Source organism: Vipera berus, assembly GCF_964194415.1.
Source record: "Vipera berus genome assembly, chromosome: 4".
NCBI classification, from domain to species: Eukaryota; Metazoa; Chordata; class Lepidosauria; order Squamata; family Viperidae; genus Vipera; species Vipera berus.
In genome coordinates this window covers 21,133,141-21,155,480 of record NC_138206.1, presented here as the reverse complement: position 1 = coordinate 21,155,480, position 22,340 = coordinate 21,133,141, and the positions used below count along the sequence as shown (strand labels likewise).

The 22,340-nt window shown below is 37.7% G+C and overlaps 1 protein-coding gene across 2 annotated transcripts in view; it reads right to left on the bottom strand.

The window, feature by feature from the left end:
- Nucleotides 1–2,311: 2,311 nt before the first annotated feature.
- The window catches only part of IFT88 (intraflagellar transport 88), a 43,610-nt gene continuing 23,581 nt past the window's right edge, over nt 2,312–22,340 (bottom strand). Inside the window, exons 19-27 of one of the 2 annotated variants that reach the window (XM_081327483.1) lie at nt 22,207–22,315; nt 21,911–22,061; nt 19,362–19,477; nt 17,448–17,500; nt 17,284–17,349; nt 15,598–15,704; nt 13,942–14,002; nt 8,149–8,250; nt 2,312–2,653 (exon numbers count right to left, since the gene is read on the bottom strand). In XM_081327483.1, coding sequence (XP_081183609.1) covers nt 2,532–2,653; nt 8,149–8,250; nt 13,942–14,002; nt 15,598–15,704; nt 17,284–17,349; nt 17,448–17,500; nt 19,362–19,477; nt 21,911–22,061; nt 22,207–22,315 — 887 coding nt within the window. In that variant the 3' untranslated portion in view covers nt 2,312–2,531. The remainder of the gene's footprint in view (nt 2,654–8,148; nt 8,251–13,941; nt 14,003–15,597; nt 15,705–17,283; nt 17,350–17,447; nt 17,501–19,361; nt 19,478–21,910; nt 22,062–22,206; nt 22,316–22,340) is intronic. The other variant, XM_081327484.1, reaches the window with a different exon arrangement.

Below are 22,340 nucleotides of genomic sequence, written 5' to 3'. Positions count from 1 at the left end.
TGTCACAAAGCAATAATTGTTGGCTCACATAGCTATTGGAAATATGAATTTTTTGTAAATATGTTTTAGTTTCACATTCTCTCCAGAGTCCACATACCAATGTCTGCATTGGTGCATCTGCAGTCCATTGAGCTGGATGTTGACTGTGATACTATGAGGGATTACAGCAAAGTAATACAATTCAGGAGCCATACAAATCCCAATGTTTTCATTTGTGCAAATTACTACAAGGAGGTACAAGATCCATGATTGGGAGAGTTATCTACAGAGCACTTTAAATGTATGGCTTACTTTTGTGTGAGAGTGTGCGGGCGTGTGCAGGGGCTTAAACATATATGCATTCAAATCAGTCTTGACTGCTGGAAACTGCCTGGACACATCCCTGCAGTTTTCTTGGCAAGATCTCTGGAAGTCCTTTGCGATTGCTTCTTCCTGGGACTAAGAGAGTGTCTGGCCCCAAATCACCCAGGCATCTTCATGCCTTCTACCAAAATACATTATACAAATTCCTGTTATCCAGTTTCTTAAGGATTTTTTTTTTGCACAAAGTTATAAAGCTGGAGTCTTTATACATTTTGGTGTCTAAATGAGTCCACTGTCTGTAACTGCCCTTACATAAACCATCTTTATAATTAGTAAACTGCAGGTTCTTCCAGACAACAAAATCTGCAAAAGTCATTAAATAATCCACCTTAAAGTAGTTCTGCCAAGTTTGGCTGGAAAGGTGTTTTAAAAAAAACTAAAAAGATTTCAGAGTGATTATTTTAGCTCCAGCTCTCCAAATTACAGACCTGTATCCTACACTGAACTCGACCTCCTTTTTTAAATGGAGCTAAGAAGCTATATATACTGAATTAAACTCGTAAGCCTTTCCAAGTATCAATAAAAGATCTCTCAGTTTGGATCTTTCTGAGCTTGTCGATCAGAAGGTCGGCAGTTTGGCGGGTCGAATCCCGAGTGCCGCGTAGCAGTGAGCGCCTGTTACTCATCCCAGCTTCTGCCAACCCAGCAGTTCGAAAGCACATAAAAACGCAAGTAAAAAAATAGGGACCACTACGGTGGGAAGGTAACAGCGTTCTGTGCGTCTTTGGCATCTAGTTATGCCGGCCACATGACCACGGAGACGTCCTTGGACAAGTGCTGGCTCTTCGGCTTTGAAACGGAGAAGAGCACTGGCCCCTATAGCCAGAAATAATAATAATAATAATGACTAGCACGCATATGCGGGGGAACCTTTACCTTCATTATTAAAGAGTATATGAAACATGTATTTCATCACAGAATTACTGTTTTCTTCCTCTAATTTAGTTTCTGTTCTGTGTCCCTTAAAAACTAACAGGATGATGCCACCAATAAACAGCAGCAAAATATCGAATAACAAATCAAATCAACTTGCAAGTCCAGCAAATATCTAAATTATGACTTCGTAAAGCTGGATCCGATGGGCTGCTTTTGTAAGTATGGAAAAATATATAGGCTTCTAATCATTTATTAGCTAGTTAGAAAAAGTAAAGCTCTGAAACATCCCCTTTGATTTTTAATCAAATTTATCATTTCTTAGATGTGCACAATACTAATTTCCTATTTCATTTGTGGAGTAATTCCTATAATCTCTGCAGAAAATGAACTTGACTCCGAGACTTGAATAATAAGTTCTTGGCAGATGGTGTACTACAGTTTACTGCTGCAGTTTTTTTTTCCACAGACGCAGAGGAAAATTAGGAACAGTTAACCCTACAGATATAGGATGGTTTATAGAAAATTGCTTCAGTGACAATAAGGAACAACTCTACCTGGTTAAAAAAATTCTGAGATTATCATATCATGGCATAAATAAATCTCATGTGCACAGAACTGTATAAAATCTTGTCATATACAAGATGGGGATTTCACATTTTGCAATTTGGAAAACATGGATTATGGTCAAATATAATCAAATAATTAGGAGTGATTAGAATTACTTACACTTAGAAATTGCAATTTATCTCCACAAATAGTATTGTTAGATATTTTCAATTCATTTTCTGAAATAATTCCCCAAATGCCCTGGAAGGGTTCTCCTGAATCCGCTGGGAAGGGCTGATAAGATTAACAAATCCACCTGCCATCACTATTGTTTTTGGCTTCCATGACTGATGTCCTACCACTCATGACTTGACTCTTATGCTTTCTTTTCAGTGGCAATACTTCAAGTAGACATATTAGGATGAGCAATTGCTCTCCAAAAAATCTCTATACTTATCAAGACAAAATACATGGGTTATGATATAAAGATGGTCAATGTTTCAACCTTAGGCTGATCGCTGGTCCCACAGATCATTAAGGCGGTTTGGGTGAGCATAAAAGATATGAGATAAAAGTTACGATTGACAACAGATGCACAAGATTTTAAATTCTTACTATAAAAACTTTACTTAAAATAAAGATTTCATATATGTATATACATATAGTGTTCAAATAAATATAAATTTCCATTAAGAATTTTTTTTCTTTTGAAACCTTTAAAAAAATAATTGAACTAATCTAAAAAGTTATTCTGGAAGCAAATCATCGCCTACATCTTCATCAGCAAACTCATCTTCATCCATTTTTTTCCTTAGTGCTGTTTTTGGCCTCTCAGGTTGAGGTCCAAGTGGATCCAGGTAGGAAGCATCTACATTTTGAAAAGAAAGGAGGGGAAAAAATAAAACTAAGAAATTTGTTCTTTTACTGAATCGCTAGAAATGGGTGGGATCAATATACTAGAACAGGGGTGTTAAACTGCTGAGCTATGGGGTGGTTGCATCATATGGAGGCCTTGCCCACCCCAGCTCCGGCAATGCAAAAAAAGTCGCTTTTCATCGCAACACGTCACGTGACACGGCGAGTTTGACACCCGTGTAGCAGAAGGTAAAAATATAATCCAAAATTGTCTTGTTAGATTAGAGAAATGGGCTGAAAGTTAACAATTAAACAAAGACAAATGCAAAGTCTTAATTCAGATAACGAAAATCAAATTCACAGATTTAAAAATACAGAATACGAGGCTTAGAAGAATATTTGGGAGGGAAGGGAGGGAGTGGGGGAAGGAGGGAAGGAAGGAAGAAAGATGAGTCAGAAGTGTGATGTGACTTCAAAAAAGGCAAATGCAACTGTAGACTACATCAACAGAAGCGTAGTTTTAAACTGTAGGAAACTTTATTCTACTTTGATCAAAAATCCAACTTTCAGGCGCCCATTCTTTAAAAAGGTTTTACAGAAATGAATACATTCATAAAGTACAACAAGGATAACCAGGAACTAAAAACTATGTCATACAAAGAGACTAAACAATTAGGGAATTTTTAGCTTTGAAAAGTTGTGGTTGTGGGGGATAGAACAGCATTTTTCAAATACCTGAAAGGGTGTCATTCAGAGGAAGTTTATGACCTGTTCTCCATTATGTCACAGTGCAAGATACAAAATAAAGGATTAAATTACAGGTAAATGGATCCTAATTGGATGTTAAAACAAAAACTTCCTAATAGTAAAATTGTGGAACCAATTGCTCAGTGAAATCAATTACCCAGTGAAATCAATTACCCAGTGCATGTTTCTCTTCACTAGATGTATTCACATGGAGGCCAGACAGCCATCTGTTGCGCATGTTTGAATTTGGATTCTTGCACTCAACAGAAGTTGGACTTACTGCCCCACCCCCTAAATTCGGTGTTAGAATAAATCACATTTCACAGTCCAAGGTAGTTATGCACTTTTCTCCAGATGTGTAAGATCTGAATGAAAAGAAGTAGTTGGAACAAAAACTGGAACAAGCCACTAAGTCTTGCCTCAGATCTTGAATATCTGAAAAAGGGAGGAGTCAGCCTCAAATTGTAAACTTTTTCTCTTCCCATACAGTTCTGGCTTTCTCTTACAAACTCTCAATTCAATTACTAATTCCTCTCTAATTTTATCTATCCCACTAGATGCTCCTTCATTCACACAAACATAAATTCAATATCCGACAACAGACAAATATCCAGAGACTTGGCTTCCTTCCCTCCCTCTTCTTATCTCATAGTTTACCCAATTCCACCCCTACTGCTCCCATTTTTCATTTCCTCAGTCCCAGCTTATTGCCATAATAGTTATTCCCCCCCTCCCCCCAGTATAACCTTCTCCTTCAGCACCAACACTGGATAATAACCAGTTCCTCTCTTGGTTGCTCAACTGCCATTTCCAACTCCTTTTTCTACCAGCCAGAGTGATCTGAGTGTATCTGGTGAGTGGGAATTTAATGTGACCAAGGATTGGTGAAGCCATTCTTTGTAACTTTAACAAAAACAAGAATTATTGCAGGAAATACATGAGGTTGGGTAAGGGTTCGGGGAAAACATGGCCTATAATTGCTCATTATTTTCATATATTCTATCTCTGGAACACATTTCCCGTAAAGCACATCCAATCACCATTCCCTCCTCTAATTAAATTAAGAATAAATCTGCTGTTTGGGATATACTGTGGTACCTTGGTACTCAAAACTGCTTTGAAACTCATTGAATTTGGTACTCAACACATTTTGATGAGAAAATGTTGTCCCAGTACTCATCATTTGTTTGGCATTCAATGCATGAGCTACAACATGTTGGTGTCATACTGTCTTGTGACTCACTACATTATTCATTATGAGAAAAATTTGTTCGGTACCCATCGTTTTGGTACTTATCGTGCCTCCCAGAACCAATTAATGATGAGTACCAAGATACCACTGTAAATAAATCACCATGATTTATTTTTCATGGGCATATCATCAATGTATTTAATTTCAATTTATCCTATATTTAGTTTCATTTCCATAGGCAATCTAGGAGCTCTACCGTTTGCAAAGAGAAAATTTCACTTCTGGTGTTCTAAATTAATATATAAACAGAAGAAACATTTTATACAGCTCACTTTGCATTCTACAGGTTTGCAGAATGTTCATGTACTACTACTGAAGTACATGTTATGTATGCTAAAAAGATTGAATTTCATAAAGCTATATTGATTCTATAAGTGAATTATGTGGCTGAATTTGATGTGGCTGTTCAATCATTCAGGTGCTTCTTTGTGATTCAATGGACATTATTTTGCCAGGATTATTTTGTCAGTGCTTCTTTGAGGTCTTATATGATCTACCCAGCAACAGTAACTAGCGACTTTATCTTTTGTCACTCTTTTTCAACTGCCTTCTTTCTTCCAAGCACTGAGTTCTTCTCCAAGGATTCATATTATATGTTCCACATATTTAAGCTACATTGAGCAGTCATTTAAGCTCCCATTGAGCAGTCCATTTTACTTTATTCAGTATTGAATTATATACTCTTCTTGATGTCCATTATAAGCACTAGTGACGCAGTGGTAGGAATGAAGGCTAATTCTGCCCCCAGTCTGGAGTTTAATCCTGACAGGAATTGAGGTTGACTCAGCCTTCCACCCTTCTGAAGTTGGTAAAATGAGGACCCAGATTTTCGGGGGCAATATGCTGACATTGTAAACCCCGCTCAGAGAATGTTGTAAAACACCATGGGGCAGTATACAATCCAAGTACTGTCGCTATTGTTACTGAAGTCCAAAGTATTCTCAACAATTTTCTCTAGCAATATAGTTCAGAGGCATTGACTTTTCTTCAATCACTCTTTCTGATGGTCTGGTTTCCATGCAAGACTTTGGTACTAATAACTGGAAAAACATATCTCATTTCTGATATTTCTTCATATGCTGGTTAGATATATCAAACACAATGAAGTAGCAGGTACCTTTTTTATTTTATGGCTAGCCACTGTCCCTGTAAAAGTTTGAGTCTACAGTCTATTACTACTTTAATGTCTCTACTTGCATTGGCATGGCATTTGCCATAACCTAGGGTTTTTTTTACAAAAAACCTTGAAGAATAATCTTATTTTAGCACTTTTTTTCACAATTAACAGAAGACCCCATAAGTCTTTCTTACTTCTGGATACCGAAGTGTCATCGCTGGAATATCTAGGTTGGTGTTTCTTCTCAGATATGCTAATGATGTCTCTTTGATATCAGTTTTAGGCTGATAAAAAGGTAAAGGTTCCCCCACACATGCGTGCTAGTCGTTTCCAACTCTAGGGGCCGGTGCTCATCTCCGTTTCAAAGCCGAAGAGCCAGTGCTTGTCTGAGGATGTCTCCGTGGTCATGTTGCCGGCAAGACTAGACTCCAAAGGCGCACGGAACGCTGTTACCTTCCCACCGTAGTGGTCCCTATTTTTCTACTTGCATTTTTATGTGCTTTTGAACTGCTAGGTTGGCAGAAGCTGGGACGAGTAACAGGCGCTCACTCTGCTACGCGGCACTCGGGATTCGACCCGCCAAACTGCCATCTGATCGACAAGCTTAGCATCCTAACCCACTGAGCCACCGCGTCCCTTTTAGGCTGATAGGCAGTTTTAATTCCATTTTCTATTTCTTCTAGTTCAGCAATGATAATATATTTTAAATACTGGAAAAAGTCCACATGGAAGCTTTATATACCGTAGATTCTGGCGTATAAGACTACTTTTTAACCCATGAAAATCTTCTCAAAAGTCAGGGGTCGTCTTATACGCCGGGTGCTGAAACTTTAGGGACAGGGCTGGCTGGAAAACCTGGAGCGGATCTTCCATTTAGTCTGCGCAGGGAAAGCGGGACCAATTGGAGTAGAAGCTGCAGTCTGTGATTTTTTACAGGCTGGGGTCTGGGCTTTTTTCCTTCTAAAGTTGAAGAGCAGCTGTAGGCAGGTGGGGAATGCAAGAGCAATTTGAAAGGCAGGTGGGGAATGCGTAGCAGAGCAGCAGCTTAGCTCTAAGGACACATTTGACTCAGGAACTGGGCGGGCTGGCTGGAAAACCTGGAGCGGATCTCCCATTTGGTCTTTTTTTAAAATTCCATTTATATCCCACCCTTCTCCGAAGACTCAGGGCGGCTTACAATTTAAGCACAATTCAATGTGCTTAGCAATAGCCTTCATTCTATGTATATGCCTGCCTATTAGAGCTTTCACCCCCCCACACAAGCAGCATTATTACAAAGTCAGCTTATTGCTCCCAACAATCTGAGTCCTCATTTTACCTACCTCGGAATGATGGAAGGCTGACTCAACCTTGAGCCTGATGGGATGTGAACCTGCACTAATTGCAGGCAGCTGGGGTTACTTAAGGCTCTGCGCAGGGAAAGCTTTAGAGTGAATTAGGAAAAGTGAAAAAGTGAATTAGGAAAATAGGAAAAGGGTTGCTGGAATTGGGTATGTGTAGTTTAACGAAGAGAAGGGTGAGGGGTGACACGATAGCAGTGATCCAATATGTCAGGGGCTGCCACAAAGAAGAGGCAGTCAAGCTATTCTCCAAAGCACCTGAAAGCAGGACAAGAAGCAATGGATGGAAACTAGTCAAGGAGAGAAGCAACCTAGAACTAAGGAGAAACTTCCTGACAGTTAGAACAATTAACCAGTGGAACAACCTGCCTCCAGAAGTGGTGAATGCTCCAACACTGGAAGTTTTTAAGAAGAGACTGGACAGCCATTTGTCTGAAATGGTATAGGGTTTCCTGCCTTAGCAGGGGGTTGGACTAGATGACCTCCAAGGTCCCTTCCAACTTCTTCTTCTTCTTCTTCTTCTTCTTCTTCTTATTATTATTATTATTATTATTATTATTATTATTATTATTATTATTATTATTATTATTATTATTATTATTATTATTATTAAGTTTAATCCACTTGCACTGTTTTATGTTTACATGTTTGATGACAAACAGCCTTATGTTTATAAGTGACAGTTTTCCTACTAAGTACCTGCATGTCATAAGCATTTGAATTAAAATTACCATATTAAAATCAAATCTGATGTTTTTTAATTTTTATTTGGTGTGCGTTGGAAGAGGGGTAGTCTTATACGGCGAGTATAGCCCAAACCCTATAATTTAACAGGAAATGTAGGGGGTCGTCTTATACGCCCAGTCGTCTTATACGCCGGAAAATACGGTATATATATTTTTCTGATATGAACTTTTTGCATAAAGAGTAATAGTTCTCCTTTCCTGCCATTATAAACACTTACTTATACCAATGATTTAAAGAGTTAAATTTTGGTCTTCTCTGTGTAGCTGAACAATTCTATGAAAGTAAATAATTAGACACACACTTACCTATTTCTTTATTAACATTACTTTCATATGGCTCATTTGTTCCTGGCAAAGATTTCAATTTCGTATTCAGACGTTCTCCTTTAATTGTTGTGCTACCAGGTTCTAACATAAGAGAGAATAATGTTCAATATAATTTTAGGTCAATGTAGCACAAAGTCTTGGTGTATATGAAATTTTACAAACTTAGAGCACTCCACATACAGTTACTTTGCCATAACCCAAGTGGCTTACTTGAAACTATGACGAGATTCTGACTATGAACCAATCTATTCTGGATTGCTATTTTAGTAATCCTTACAGCTACTGATTAAAATTAGTTTGTAAGGTAAATAGCAAAAGCCATTTACATGCCTTGCCTAAGACATTCAGTTGAATTCAAAGCTGAGTTGAATTACAAACCCTTCTGGCTCACAATCAACATTTCTACTGTAACTACAACCTGTACCCTCAAAATGCCACCTAGGCACAACAACATCAATAAGGCGAGATATAAATCTAATACATAGTGTGGCAATGACATAGTGCACATATTGTTTACATGTTGTAAATTCCTTACATGTAATTGTACATGTACAATGAAAAACTTTGGTATGTAAGATACAATTACATAGTGAAATGGGACGCGATGGCTCAGTGGGTTAGGACGCTGAGCTTGGCAATCAGTAGGTCGGCAGTTTGGCAGGTCAAATCCCGAGTGCCGCGTAACAGAGTGAGCACCTGTTACTCGTCCCAGCCTTCTGCCAACCTAGCAGTTCGAAAGCACGTAAAAATGCAAGTAGAAAAATAGGGACCACTACGGTGGGAAGGTAACAGCACTCCGTGCGCCTTTGGCGTCTAGTCATGCCGGCCACATGACCACGGAGACGTCCTCGGACAAGCGCTGGCTCTTCGGCTTTGAAACGGAGATGAGCACCGGCCCCTAGAGTCGGAAACGACTAGCACACATGTGCGGGGGAACCTTTACCTTTACCTTATCATGCTCTTTCTCCCCCAAGGCAGGCCAGATTTTTCCTATCTGAATTAGAGTCATCAGGGGTCTTATCACTTGTTAATTTGTTTAGTTATGACATCTCATAGGTTCTTCCCCACCATTCCCTGAAGACCTTAGAGGTTTCCTTGAACCTGATTCTCTTGGAGCAATTATTTTCAAGATGGCCTGTTTCTTATTGGAATTATATACTTCCATAGGCTGCATGTTTCTGTTCTTTACCAGAGAAGCACTGTTTATTTCCATTTGCTTAACAAGTGGCTAAATTGCAAATTAACGACCTGCATTTTAGTTTTGCTGAGACTGAATTTTATTTGAATGACTGCTCACAGAGATGGTTTCCATATATTTTAGAGATCAGAGTTTAAACATACAACTCTTCATTGGGATGTTTTAGTTCTCTCCTGGGTTTTAGGGAATGTTGCTCAGAAAAATAAATGTTTGGCATAAAATTTTCTACAATCAATCATTTATTCTTCCCGTCTCTTCAGACTGAAACACAATGGATAATTTCAAGCAGTGTTTCCCAAACCGGTGTAAATTACCCAAAATTTATTTAAAATGTTTTTTTTTCTTGACACACGAACCTATTAACCAATCACAACAGGGACATTTAAATTGGTTCACCCATATTGGGTAAAAAGGACATTCTGTAAGAGGTTTTGGGTAATAAAGGAAAAAGTTTGGGAATCCCTGCTTTAAGAGATTTGCTTTTGTTTGGAAGAGCTGCTTGTAACAGCTTCAAGAGGGCTTATTTCTTATCCCTTCCCTCTCCTCTCCTGTTATCAATTCCTCTCACCCTCTTTCTGGTGGAAAGAGGATGGGAAAAGATGTGTTTGCACAAGAGAATAATTTGTTTGGGTGAGAGAGAAAAAAAGGTTGGTATACCCTGATAGTCATTGTGGAACCAATAAAGTAAAGCTTTCTGATGGATATACTGTCTCTTATCTGCCCCTTATTTTTCTGCATCTAAATTCAGTCTGACACATTTATATTTATAAAAGAATCAAGCTGAATTCCCCAAACTAAACCAAATTCTTTGCTATTCTTCAAAGAATAGTACATTAACCCTTAAATAATGCAAAACAAAGGTCCTTGGTGCTGTCTGAGCTTGGTTGTTTTCTTGCAGTTGTTTCATTACCTAAAACAGGTCATGAAATTTGGTTAATGAAATGTCTGCAAGAAAACAAGAAAGCTCAGACAGCACCAAAGACCCCTTGTTTCAACCCTAAGCTACAAATATTCTCTTTTACTGATAATGCTGAAAACGTTTAAGATGCTAAATTAGATTAAATATAGTCCACTAAATAATACACCAGGATTAACCCACCTGGAAAGAACATCTCCAGAAGGTCTATTAAAGATTGAGGGACCTGGATTAGTCCTTTCCCCCAGATTTTGGAGCATTCTGCTCCAGACCTCTGAGTAATCCCTTTCTTTTGTGGCATTCAAAAAGTGGCCTAAAGCATCCTGGTCCACTGAGTTTTATAGCTACAGGCTTTCACGTTAGGAGAGGACGAGTTTTAGACTTAATACCACATCAGAGTCTTCTGATTGTGGCAGACAATAAGCTGATGCCAGTAGGGAAATTTAAATGACCTCTTGACACTTCTGAGTCTGAGCTTTACTTGGAGAAGGGACAAGCTAGAAAATAGAAAGAAGGAAAGAATAACAAAAGGCAAGTAACAGTACAAAGGCCCAAGCAAATATGAAATGGAATTATCAATACTCCAGATCAGGGCTGTCAAACTCAATTTCATTGAGGGCCGCATCAGCATTGCGGTTGCCCTCAGGGGGCCGGGTGGGTATGGCCAGGGTGGGCGTGACCTACTGGGTGGGCGTGGCTAGAGTGCGTATGGCCTACTGGGTGGGCGTGGCCAGCTCTACATCATTTGCATCAAGGGTGCCTATGGGGGCCTGGGCAGGAGTGGGACAGATCTGAGGGTCTCTGGCAGAAGGAGGGTCTCTGGGCCAGGGCCAAGGCAGTGGGGGCCGTTCCCTCACTGTTTCCAGGATGGCTTCGCGGGCCACATGAAACCACTTCACGGGCCGGATACCGTAAGTGCCTCCAGTATGATCCAAAATTATGAGTTCAAAGCATAATCTAAAAGTCTACTGGCTTTTCACATGGGATCATAGCACGGGGTACCTAATCCTTCAGGGTATGCCTTGGACATCTGTGCCCAACAAACAGTCAGGGAATGTACAATTACTAGTTATGCAAGAGGACTGACAGCTTGAGCAAGTGATATTCCCTCAGTTGCTCTAAGTACCAATACTAGATACCACATACTGTAGTCTCCTGCCTTGCTAAAAAGTGGTAAGATTCTAGCAAATAAAGTTCTTAAAGTCTCCCACAGAGCATTGTAAGAATAGCAAGGGGTTTTCATTACCGATGAAGTCCTCAATTTATAGCCATTCATTTAGGGGCTGCTGAAGTTACAACAGCACTGAAAACAGTGACTTACACCTGGTACTTGCAGTTATGATCGTCACAGCATCCCCACCCCATGATTAAAATTCAAATGCTTGGCAACATGTGTGTATTTAGGCTGGTTGCACCTCCCTGGGGTCATGTGATCACCATCTGCAACCTTCCCAGTTGGCTTCCGACAAGCAGTCAATGGGGGAAGCCGGAGTCATTTAATGACTGCATGATTCACTTAACAATAGCAGGAATTCACTGAACAACCATGGGAAAAAGGATGTAAAATTGGGAGTGACTCACCTAATGACTGTCTTGCTTAGCAATGGAAATTCTGGTCATAATTGTGGTTATAATTTGAAAACCACCTGTATTTGCATAGTTTGCTGTATGGGAGCATTCTAAAGCTTTCATTTAAACCCAACCGTACAAAGTCAATGCCTTTACTCCTAATATTACCATTAATCATGTAACTGTATCTAATCATATTTCTGCTCACTCAGAGCCTGAACGATTTTTTAAAATTATTTAAGTCAGTCTTCTGCAACTTATTTCTTTCCAGATATGTTGGGACTATCATTATTTCCAGTCAAAAGAAGCTAAAGCCAGGTTAGTTGATGGAAATGATGCTCCAAGACTTCTGGAACATGGCAGAAAGCTAACATAATAAAATAGCAAATGAAACCCTACAGTGGTTCATCTCCAGAAAAGGACTTTGAGAAAATAATGTTTCTTCTCTCGTTCATTGCAATGTTTTCCATTCCATAGTACAGTAAGCAATACCAGGAATAAAATGTAATATTTATGGTTGTAACATTCAAGGCTATGGTCTTCCCAGTTGCAATGTATGGCAGTGAAAGTTGGACCATAAGAATGGCTGAGCGCCAAAGAATTGAGGCCTTTGAACTGTGGTGCTGGAGAAGACTCCTGCGAGTCCCTTGGACCGCAAGGCGATCAAACCGGTCAGTCCTAGAGGAGATCAATCCTGACTGCTCTTTAGAAGGCCAGATCCTGAAGCTAAAACTCAAGTACTTTGGCCACCTAATGAGAAGGAAGGACTCACTGGAGAAGAGCCTAATGCTGGGAAAGATCGAGGGCAATAGAAGAAGGGGACGACAGAGAATGAGGTGGCTGGATGGAGTCACTGAAGCAGTAGGCGTGAGCTTAAATGGACTCCAGAAAATGGTAGAGGACAGGAAGGCCTGGAGGAATGTTGTCCATAGGGTCGCGATGGGTCGGACACGACTTCGCAGCTAACAACAACAACAACATTCATTTGTGCGCTTTCAATTGCACTTCAGAAACATTTCTTCATAACCTACGTTACACAGTACACCATAAGAAAGATAAATGAGAACAAAGCCAAAATTAAATATATAAAAGCTTAAGGCTATAACACTCCATGATGCAAGGCAATTACCAGGGAAACACGTGGCATAGTTTTTAGTCTTTAAGCCCTAATAGCGCTCAAATTCTTCTGACAATGTTTCATGGTCTGAATTAAAAACATTATGCAGTATGGCACACCAAAGAGGGAGAACACTGAACATCTGTTCTTTAAAAAGTTACATAGGAAACAACTTTTAAAATTTGTCCCAGTTTCTAAAGCAATGTGTGACACTATGGCATTTGTATTAGACTGAACACTTACAATGTAAAAATACATACTGTATTAGGCAAACTGTGGACGTATAGAGGATTGTGTATGAAAGTATCTAACAAATTTGTGTGATGCTGTTGTTGTGATTCAGGGTCAGCCTGTGGGTTCGGTAGTTGGGTCGGACGACTCAGAGGAGGAGGAGGGGGGTGTTGAAGAGCTTGCTGATGATGGCCTTGAGGCTCCGCAGAGCCCTCAGCCAGACCCCTCCCACCTGGTCACGATGGAGACCCAGCTGTGTGAGCCTGACAGCATGGATGAAGATGACCCACAGCTGGCCCTGTTCAAGGACGCCCGACGCAGGAGGCAGTCAATCAGTAAACAGAGGAAGGCAATGGGGCACCTCGGAAAGAGGCAGAGAGAAGCCACGCCCTGAACTGTATAAAAGGGGAATGTGTGGGAGGGCAACCGCTTGAATAGTCCTGTTTCATAGCAACCGCTTGAATAGTCCTGTTTCATAGCTCCTGTTTCATGGTTGGTGTCAGTTTTATGTTAATAAATTTGGCAGGCTTTATTCCAGCCTCTTGCCGTTTGTAAAGGGGTTGTCCCTGCTTTTGCTGCAGGGCCGGTAGCAGGCTGGTACAGAACAGCTGTTGGGAAAAAACCTACCAAATTCAATAAAGCAAACCTGACAGATCTACAAGATGAGGAACAGAGATAAACTAAACGGAGACATTGCAAAAATGGTCATGTACACCCAGCCTTAATTGGATTAGTACTCACCACCTCCAGCGCTCCCTTCTCTGCGGGCACGGGCACTGCCATTTCTGCCAGACCTGACACGCTACAAATGATGGAAAAGGCATAGTTACTGTTTAATATCAATAATTATTGTAGCATTCTTTTACACAAATTACACCTCACAGTTCTTCCTGGGATCACTTACTGAGTTTTAAGGCTAAGAGGGGATTGATTGGGAGGAAGAATACAAATACATTTGCCCAAATTACTGTATACTCCTGAAAATACTATATATTTCCCTGAGCTTCTTGGATTGTGAGTCTTAAACATCAATAGTGGAATACCTGGCCCTTGAAAAAGTGAGAGACTGAAAATTGTCTTTTTTGAACGGATCTCATATGCTGAATTAATAAATTTTATTGTATTATTATTATTGACTTTATTGTAGTGATGGACCATAAATCTTATTTTACCAATGGGAACATTTAGGGGTACGCAGAAAAAACTTCAGTAACTTCTTTAAAAATAATATTTTCTGGATTTTATTGGTCTGCATTTATTTATTATGATGTTATGGCTGATGAAGAGCAAGCTATCTGAACTAATGCAATCAAGACCAGAATTGAAAAATCATCAAATGATTCGAAGTGCAAATTGTGCAAAAAAGCAGAGGAAAATCATAGATCATATATTCACCTTGTGCAAGATGATTATACAAAATGACTATAAACAACGATGTCACACAGTCGTTAAAAAGGTAAAAGTTATCTTTTTAGAGTCATGAAACATTGGTAGCAACATAGAGTTGAAGGAGTAGTTGAAAATGAAAAGGTTTAAATATGGTGGGATTTCTGAATTCAAATAACGTTTTGGTACATGACTATGGTTGAAAAGAAGAAAGCGTGGATAATTCAGGTGGGAGAATGTAGAGCAGAAGTTAAAGAATTGGAGAAAATCAGAAAGTATCAAGATCTGAAAATCAAAGTTGAAAAGTTATGGCAGTAACGGCCAGTGGCTGTTCCCAGTGATTATCAGCACACTGGGTGCCATACCAAAAAGCCTTGGACAACACGTAGAAAATCTGCACATTGACATAATTTTTATCGGACAATTATGAAAGGCAGCATTGCTTGAATGCAAACACTACGCTGACACATTATGAAATCTAGTTCTTGGGAACAACTTGATGCGTATGAAGGCCAACACAATCTGGCAGCTGTGATTTCAAATTGATGTGTATAATAATAACGCATCCGTTTTTCAAATTTTATTTATTCCATTTCTATAACTACCCAACTCTACCCAATTGACTCAAATATTAGAGGCTGCTTTTTCCTTTATTCATTGCCATAGCTGCGGGAGAGGAGGAGATTATGAATAATTTAAACAGTGCCAGACATGCATGATATTGTTGCATGCTGCTTTGTCATTAGTTGAGCCACAGACAAGAATGTGCTGTGATCTTTATGGGAGCAGCCATAACCAAAGGGCTAAGTGTTTTTATTTATCTTTTTGACATGTTTTTATTGTCCAGAGTTAAAGTAAACATAGATAGATTTTTACCATTACATGTTGTAGCACTCAAAAGCTATTTTGGTGGAACTGTATTATTAGAAAGTCTAGGGGTGCAACACAATAAAATCAGATTGTATTCTTAAGAATATTGAAGTAACTTGTGCTTTTAAAAATGACTTATACCTGTTCCCTTAGTTCTTTCAATTTTTCTACTCTTTTAAGCTTTGTTGCATATTCCTGCATTTCTTTCATTCCCATATCTGTGCAGAGTCGAACCAAGAACCGTAAACCTAGAATATAATAGCCACAATATTAACATAAAAAAGAACAGGTTTTTTCCCCTAGCACTAATATTGTGAAAAAAAATTGTGGGGGAAAAATGTATTCATTTGTGCAACAATACAATACAACACAGCATGGATTGGGAAACTTTTTCTGTAAAGGGGCAGATCCTTTTCGCTCCTTCATCTCTGCGGGTATGGATGGAAATTTTGCTGGCCAAGAAGGGTGGCAGCCATTGGACAATGCCAGCCTACCAGCAAGAAAGTCATTGAACAGAAGATATTTCATTGTGACATTAAATTGCCTAGGGCTTACGATTTCATAGCACCACATTTCTTAAGACAACAGGAGTTATTAGAATCCTGCCTGCAAATTCTCTTTTCATTTTTGTTAATGAAAGAATGCATGTCTTTTCCCAAACTCTTGTACTTCTATAATAAATGCTGAAAAGTGAGGATAGTTTTTAAATGGAATACATTAAAGTTTTAAGTCACTTTTAATTAGATAATTATTATCATAAATATACTTAATAGGTAGTAATGCCTATTAAATACTATAGCATTTACTGCCTACACCAGGGGTAGGCAACCTCGGCTCTTTTATGACTCATGGACTTCAACTCCCAGAATTCCTAAGTTGGCTATGCTGACTCAGGAATTCTGGGAGTTGAAGACCATGAGTCATAAAAGAGCCGAGGTTGCCTACCCTTGGCCTACAACATACATCAGAATGTACTTCTAGAGAGTGCCTGTCCCCGACAGACTTTTATGATGTCTCATAAGAATCTACCTTGTACAGTCTAGATTCCATTAACCTAATTTTGCTTTCTGTCATATTTGATACCCTGCCATATAACAGAATAAGAGAGTTGGAAGGGACCTTGGAGGCCTTCTAGTCCACCCCCCTGCTCCAGCAGGAAACCCTATACCATCTCAGACAAGTGGTTGTCCAGTCTCTTCTTAAAACCCTCAAGTGTTGGAGCACCCACAACTTCTGGGGGCATGCCGTTCCGTGGGTTAATTTTTCTCAGTGTCAGGAAATTTCTCTTTAGTTCTAGGTTGGTTCTCTCCTTGATTAATTTCCATCCATTGCTTCTTGTCCTGCCTTTAGGTATTTTTGGAGAATAGGTTGACTTCCTCTTCTTTGGGGCAGCCCCTTAGATATTGGAATACTGTTATCTAGTATTTCTTTTCATTAAATTAGACACACCCAATTCCCGCAACAGTTCTTCATATGTTTTAGCCTACAGTCCCCTAATCATCTTTGTTGCTCTCCTCTGCACTATTTTTAGAGTATTTCCAATGATTTCTTGTGTATTTAATACAAAGACTCCCTTCTAACAGATCTTTCACATTCCCTGCAATACAGAGATTGTATTCAAAGAAGGGCTTCCTCTGCTTAAGAAAGCGGGAAAGCCTGTTTGTGCTGGAGGTGTGTGTACAGCAAACCCAAATGATGGATAACTTGCTTTAGACTGAATATGATAGCCCCTAAGTACTAAGGCAAATATTTGTGTATGAAATAATCCAGTAAAAAAGGGAGATAACTATAATATGCAGTGAGCATTATGTTAGAAAAATTACTTACATTCGGCATTATCTGGAAACCTTCTGTGAATTGTCTTGTAGGTATCCAGAGCTTTTTGATAGTTACCTATTAGCCAGTAAATAAAGAAGGAAACAAGCTCAGACAGATAGGGCAAATTATAGGAAAAATATTAAAACTAAAATGCAATAGGTATGGACACTTACCACTTCTTCTATAGCAGCTGGCAACCATCAATTGCCATTTCACCTGGGTTGGCCTGTAAGTACACATATCACAGTGTAATGCAACTGAAAAACTTTCCTTAAACATCTAGCATATGGATGAAATTAATCAAAATGGAACTGCTCAAAGCGAATATTTTCTCTCTCTAAGGGAAGGTAAAAATATGCAATTGAAGCAAGTTTCGATGCCAATTTGTAATCTGAAAAGAACAACACTGAAAATCGTACTCTATTCTGGCTGGATAAACCCCAAACATTTTTAAAACTGACTACATGGTCCAGCCCACAGGAACATTTATGTTGCAGTTCCTTCATCTGGAGAGCAGAAAGCACATGTGTATGGATTATTAGATGGTTATATTATCTTAGCATCACACAATTTTTTGTTTCCTAAGTCAAACCATACGTTCACATATTTTATATTATTACGTTGCCTCACAGATATTCTGCAGCCCATTTTCCACAGTTCCACCGAGAGATGCTGTGAGTTACGTTTGGCATATAACCAATGATTTTAAAATTTAAAACAGAAACATATCAGAAAGCTGATTTCTGTAGAAGGAGTGATAATGATTGAGAGTATACATTTAATGCTTAGTGTAACATACCAAGTGGAGCACAACTTATTTGAAGCATAGACACAGCTCAAGTTGATTATATTGCTTTTTTCTGTAATTTTAAAATTAAAATCCTTCCTGCTTTATCTATGACTATTGATTTTAAAATGCTCAAGCTTCAGGTTATTTTTAAGTACCTCTATTGATCTATATTCATTCAGAAAAAAACTCTTTTCTATTGGTCATTTCCTAAAAGTGATAGTGAAGTGATAACTTGTTTTTCCTGAATTACCAAGAAATAATTAAAGCAAAAAATGTTTTTGATGTATTATGAAATTCTAACTAGGCTTCATTTAAAAGATGATTCTATCTTTTAATAGCATAACAATAAAAGGAAAATTGTTTAGTCCTACTGAAACTATTTCTGTCAATACTTTCATGAGCCATGATTCTATTGGAATCAGGATTATAACACTCAGTTCTAAATCTTTCTCATATAAAAATAATGTTTATGAAATAATTCTGATTTTATTTTTTTCAATGATACCACTAATTTATACCATAGACAACATCTGAAAAAAATTGGGTTCATATGATGCATGAATCCAGACCACGGGATCCATCAACAAAATCTATACTACCCAATTCATGAGAAGTGCTAATATGATATATTATTTCAAATTAGTTTATATCTAAATTAAGAAAACTAGAAGTGAACTTTTAAAATCTATCATAACTACTGGGTTTTTTAAAAGCAAACCCAACATTCTTTAAGAAGAAAGCATGCATGCACATCTGCTTGCCTGTCTCTATCTATCTATCTATCTATCTATCTATCTGTCTGTCTGTCTGTCTGTCTGTCTGTCTGTCTGTCTGTCTGTCTTCTGTCTTTCTATCTATCTATCTATCCATCCATCCATCCATCCATCATCTACTAGCTGAGACAGAATGTTTTCAGCCATTCCTTTGTCATTTTTATTGTCACCATTAAAGCTTTTAAGGTTTATAAAATAAACCCAGTGGAATCTAGTCAAAATATTACACATATTTTTGGCTAAACTGGAATAATTCAAGGGTACTGACCTCTTTATATCAGGAGAGATCTAGAAAAGTGTAATCCAGAATATTTCATCCTTCTAATTGCTTAAAGACCTACTTGAATTTTCCTTAAAGTTAAATCATAGCACAACTATTTGAAAATCATCAAAGAAGCACTGAAAATAATTCTTGAAACATCACCCAATTTTCTATACCTAATTTATGTCAGTGATAACAATATTGTAGAAAATGCCTATAGAAGTGAAATGACTCTCAACATACAAATGTTGTGATTACTTACTGAATAAGTGCTGCTCTTTCAAAATAGTGAATGGCTTTTTCACAGAATTGTGTCTCAATGTAATAGGCTCCAAGCCATTCTATGACCTCAATGTTTGAAGGGAAATACCGATAGGACTAACAAAATAAAAGGGTTGAAACAAATGTAATGTTAGTGATAAGCTTTATTTTGCTTCTAGGATAGTTTACATATTAATGTGTAATTCTCCAGCTACTGAAAATACATAATACATGAATGTATATAGGTAGCATACTAATACATTAATTAATCACTAAAGAGAATGTACTCATTTGCAATTAACAGAAAAATTATGACATTTCATTTAAAAAGTCCTTATTTCTTGCATATTAGATTTGCAAGTATTTTAAAGGTGTAAGGAAGCACTTCCTCAAATTATGATTTTTGCCGGTCAATGTTAATGTAATAAAATACTGTATATTACATTTGTTACAGTGTATTACAATTACAATGTGTTTCTACTGAATCTATACAGTAGCCAATACTAATTTATTTTAGGTAAGCAAATTACCCAAGCTTAATAATTATGACTTAACAGTTTGGCTTAAACAAGCAAAATTTATATGTACCATAAGTCTATAGACAATTTATGAAGAGTTATGGGAGCCTCCGATAGTTAAACATGGTGGCCATTTCATGCATTTGAAAACGTGAGCTAATTAACTTGAAGAGAAAAATTATATAAAGTGATTATCCATCACCTCTCACTCTCTCTGTAAACAGTTCAAAGTACTGATTGCTAGGGCAAGGCTACATTGAGAATATGGTTCAAATGGTCTTTGTGTGTTGTATAAAGAAGCTGCAACTCAAAGCAAGGAGAATAATTCATTAGCAAATTAAATCTAATTATATTAACTTTTAGGTGAAATGTTCAATAATTGAAGTATTTGTACTTAGACAGGCCTAATTCAGATATGAAACATATAATCAGACAGTTGGTCTCTTATTGAATATTGGAAGATAGAATTACAGCATTCTTAGATTAAGCATGCCCTGGTTTAAGGATGACTCATAGTTAAGAATGGAGCCCTACTCTAGCAAAACATGAGCTAATTACACGATTCAAGTTCATTATGCAATACTACTTATACAGTATTATACAATAATACTGTTCCATTCGCATAAAATTCAACTTAAGGACATATCTTGAGAACAGAATTCATTCTTAAAAGTGGAGACTACCCATATTCTGTTAAGTCAGCCACTGACTGCAGGATTCTGCTTTAAGAGCATGAGTATCTATCTACCTCCTTAATATACCATGAACATATATACTGCTCAAAAAATAAAGGGAACACTTAAACAACACAATGTACTGTATTTAATAGTAGGATGTCTTATCTTGTGTTCCCTTTATTTTATTGAGCAGTATATATTCATTCATGCAAGGAATATGATGATGAAGAAAAAAAATGGTCTATGTGGGTCAAGAAACCATTGCTCAACCTAGCAGATTTGAATATTGTCCAGTCTGGAGAAGGTCATTGAGAATTATGAATGACCCTGGAGGGGGTGGATTATCTATACCTTTTTCAATCTGCTCACTGTACCAAAACCAAGTTAATTGTATTAATTGTTCCCTTTGTTAAACAAAGTTGTCTATAGAGTTTTTGGAGACAGGAATTGTGAATGTGGCCTTCTTCTCTGGAACTGCATTTCCATGGGAATTCAACTTGCTCCAATAATACTGGGGGTTTAGGAAAATGATATATTTTTAACAGAGGGACAGATTAATTAGGAGATGCTCCTCTTAGGTATGAGTAATATAAGGTATAGGAATATGATATAGGAATATTTTACTATTATTGTATGAAACTTGTGGATATTAATGAAGTTATTTATCTAGTTACATTTCCTAATTTGAATCCTATTTAAACATAGCGGGATTTAAATCTGCTTAGACCTGATTAAAATTGGACGGGCTATAAATTAATAATATTAAAATAGAAGGAATTTTTTTCTAAATCTCTGGCTATATGGTAGTGGTGGATTTATTAGTCTTCTTCAACTCAGTGTACTTCAGGCATATTAAGCTCCTGGAATAGTCATCAGGGATATATCATTCTATTTTTTCTTGATCTGCTGATATACATTACCTCAAATTTTCCAAAAATCTTTCATAATACCATTGTGAATGACAGCTTGCGTATAAGGGAAATAATTTACTTAATCCTATGTGAGAATTTTTCCATGTGAAGAATGAAATTTCAAATCAAATTTAACTGTTGTATTACTGAATAAAATGTTTTCTCTGTGGTTTCCATATTCTTGACCAACAAAAATATATTTAGCAAATATATTTACTGTACCAAGAATTATTTTTTCTAATCAGAATGAATTCTTGGCCATCTTAAAGGGTAAAGTTAAATATATTTCACACTTACATAATATGCCTATTGTATATAAGGAACTACAACAGAGTACGCTTCCTCAGTAACGACCCTCAAATGCTCCAGATTTTAAGTCCAGTAAGCCCCAGATAGCATGCAAGATGTAGGCTGATATGGAAATGTAATTTTTAAAACACCTACCTCATAATAATATTGAAATGCTTGAGACTTGTCACCTTCACTATCATAGAGTTCCCCAAGTTTTGCCAGTGCATGTGAGTCTGTTGGAACAACACTAATAAGTTGCATAAGCCACTCAATGGCCTGATTAGGATCCTCCATTAATTCATATCTGAAATATTGTCAATTAAGGAATATCTTATGTAGAATTTTTTGATACCTTGCAATGCTTAGATGAGCACCTGCTGTGCTACAATTGTGATTGAAAGGACACTCAATATCTGTAGTGTTAAACATTAGATTTGTTGAAAAGATACATGCTTGCAATTTGGAAGAGAACCTGGGCACTATTTCGAAGAATTGCATGAAGCTTCAGAAAAGAATCCAATGCTTCATCTAGTCTATTTAGCTTTTTATATGATAAACCTGCAAAAAGAGATCAAGTTTGTTA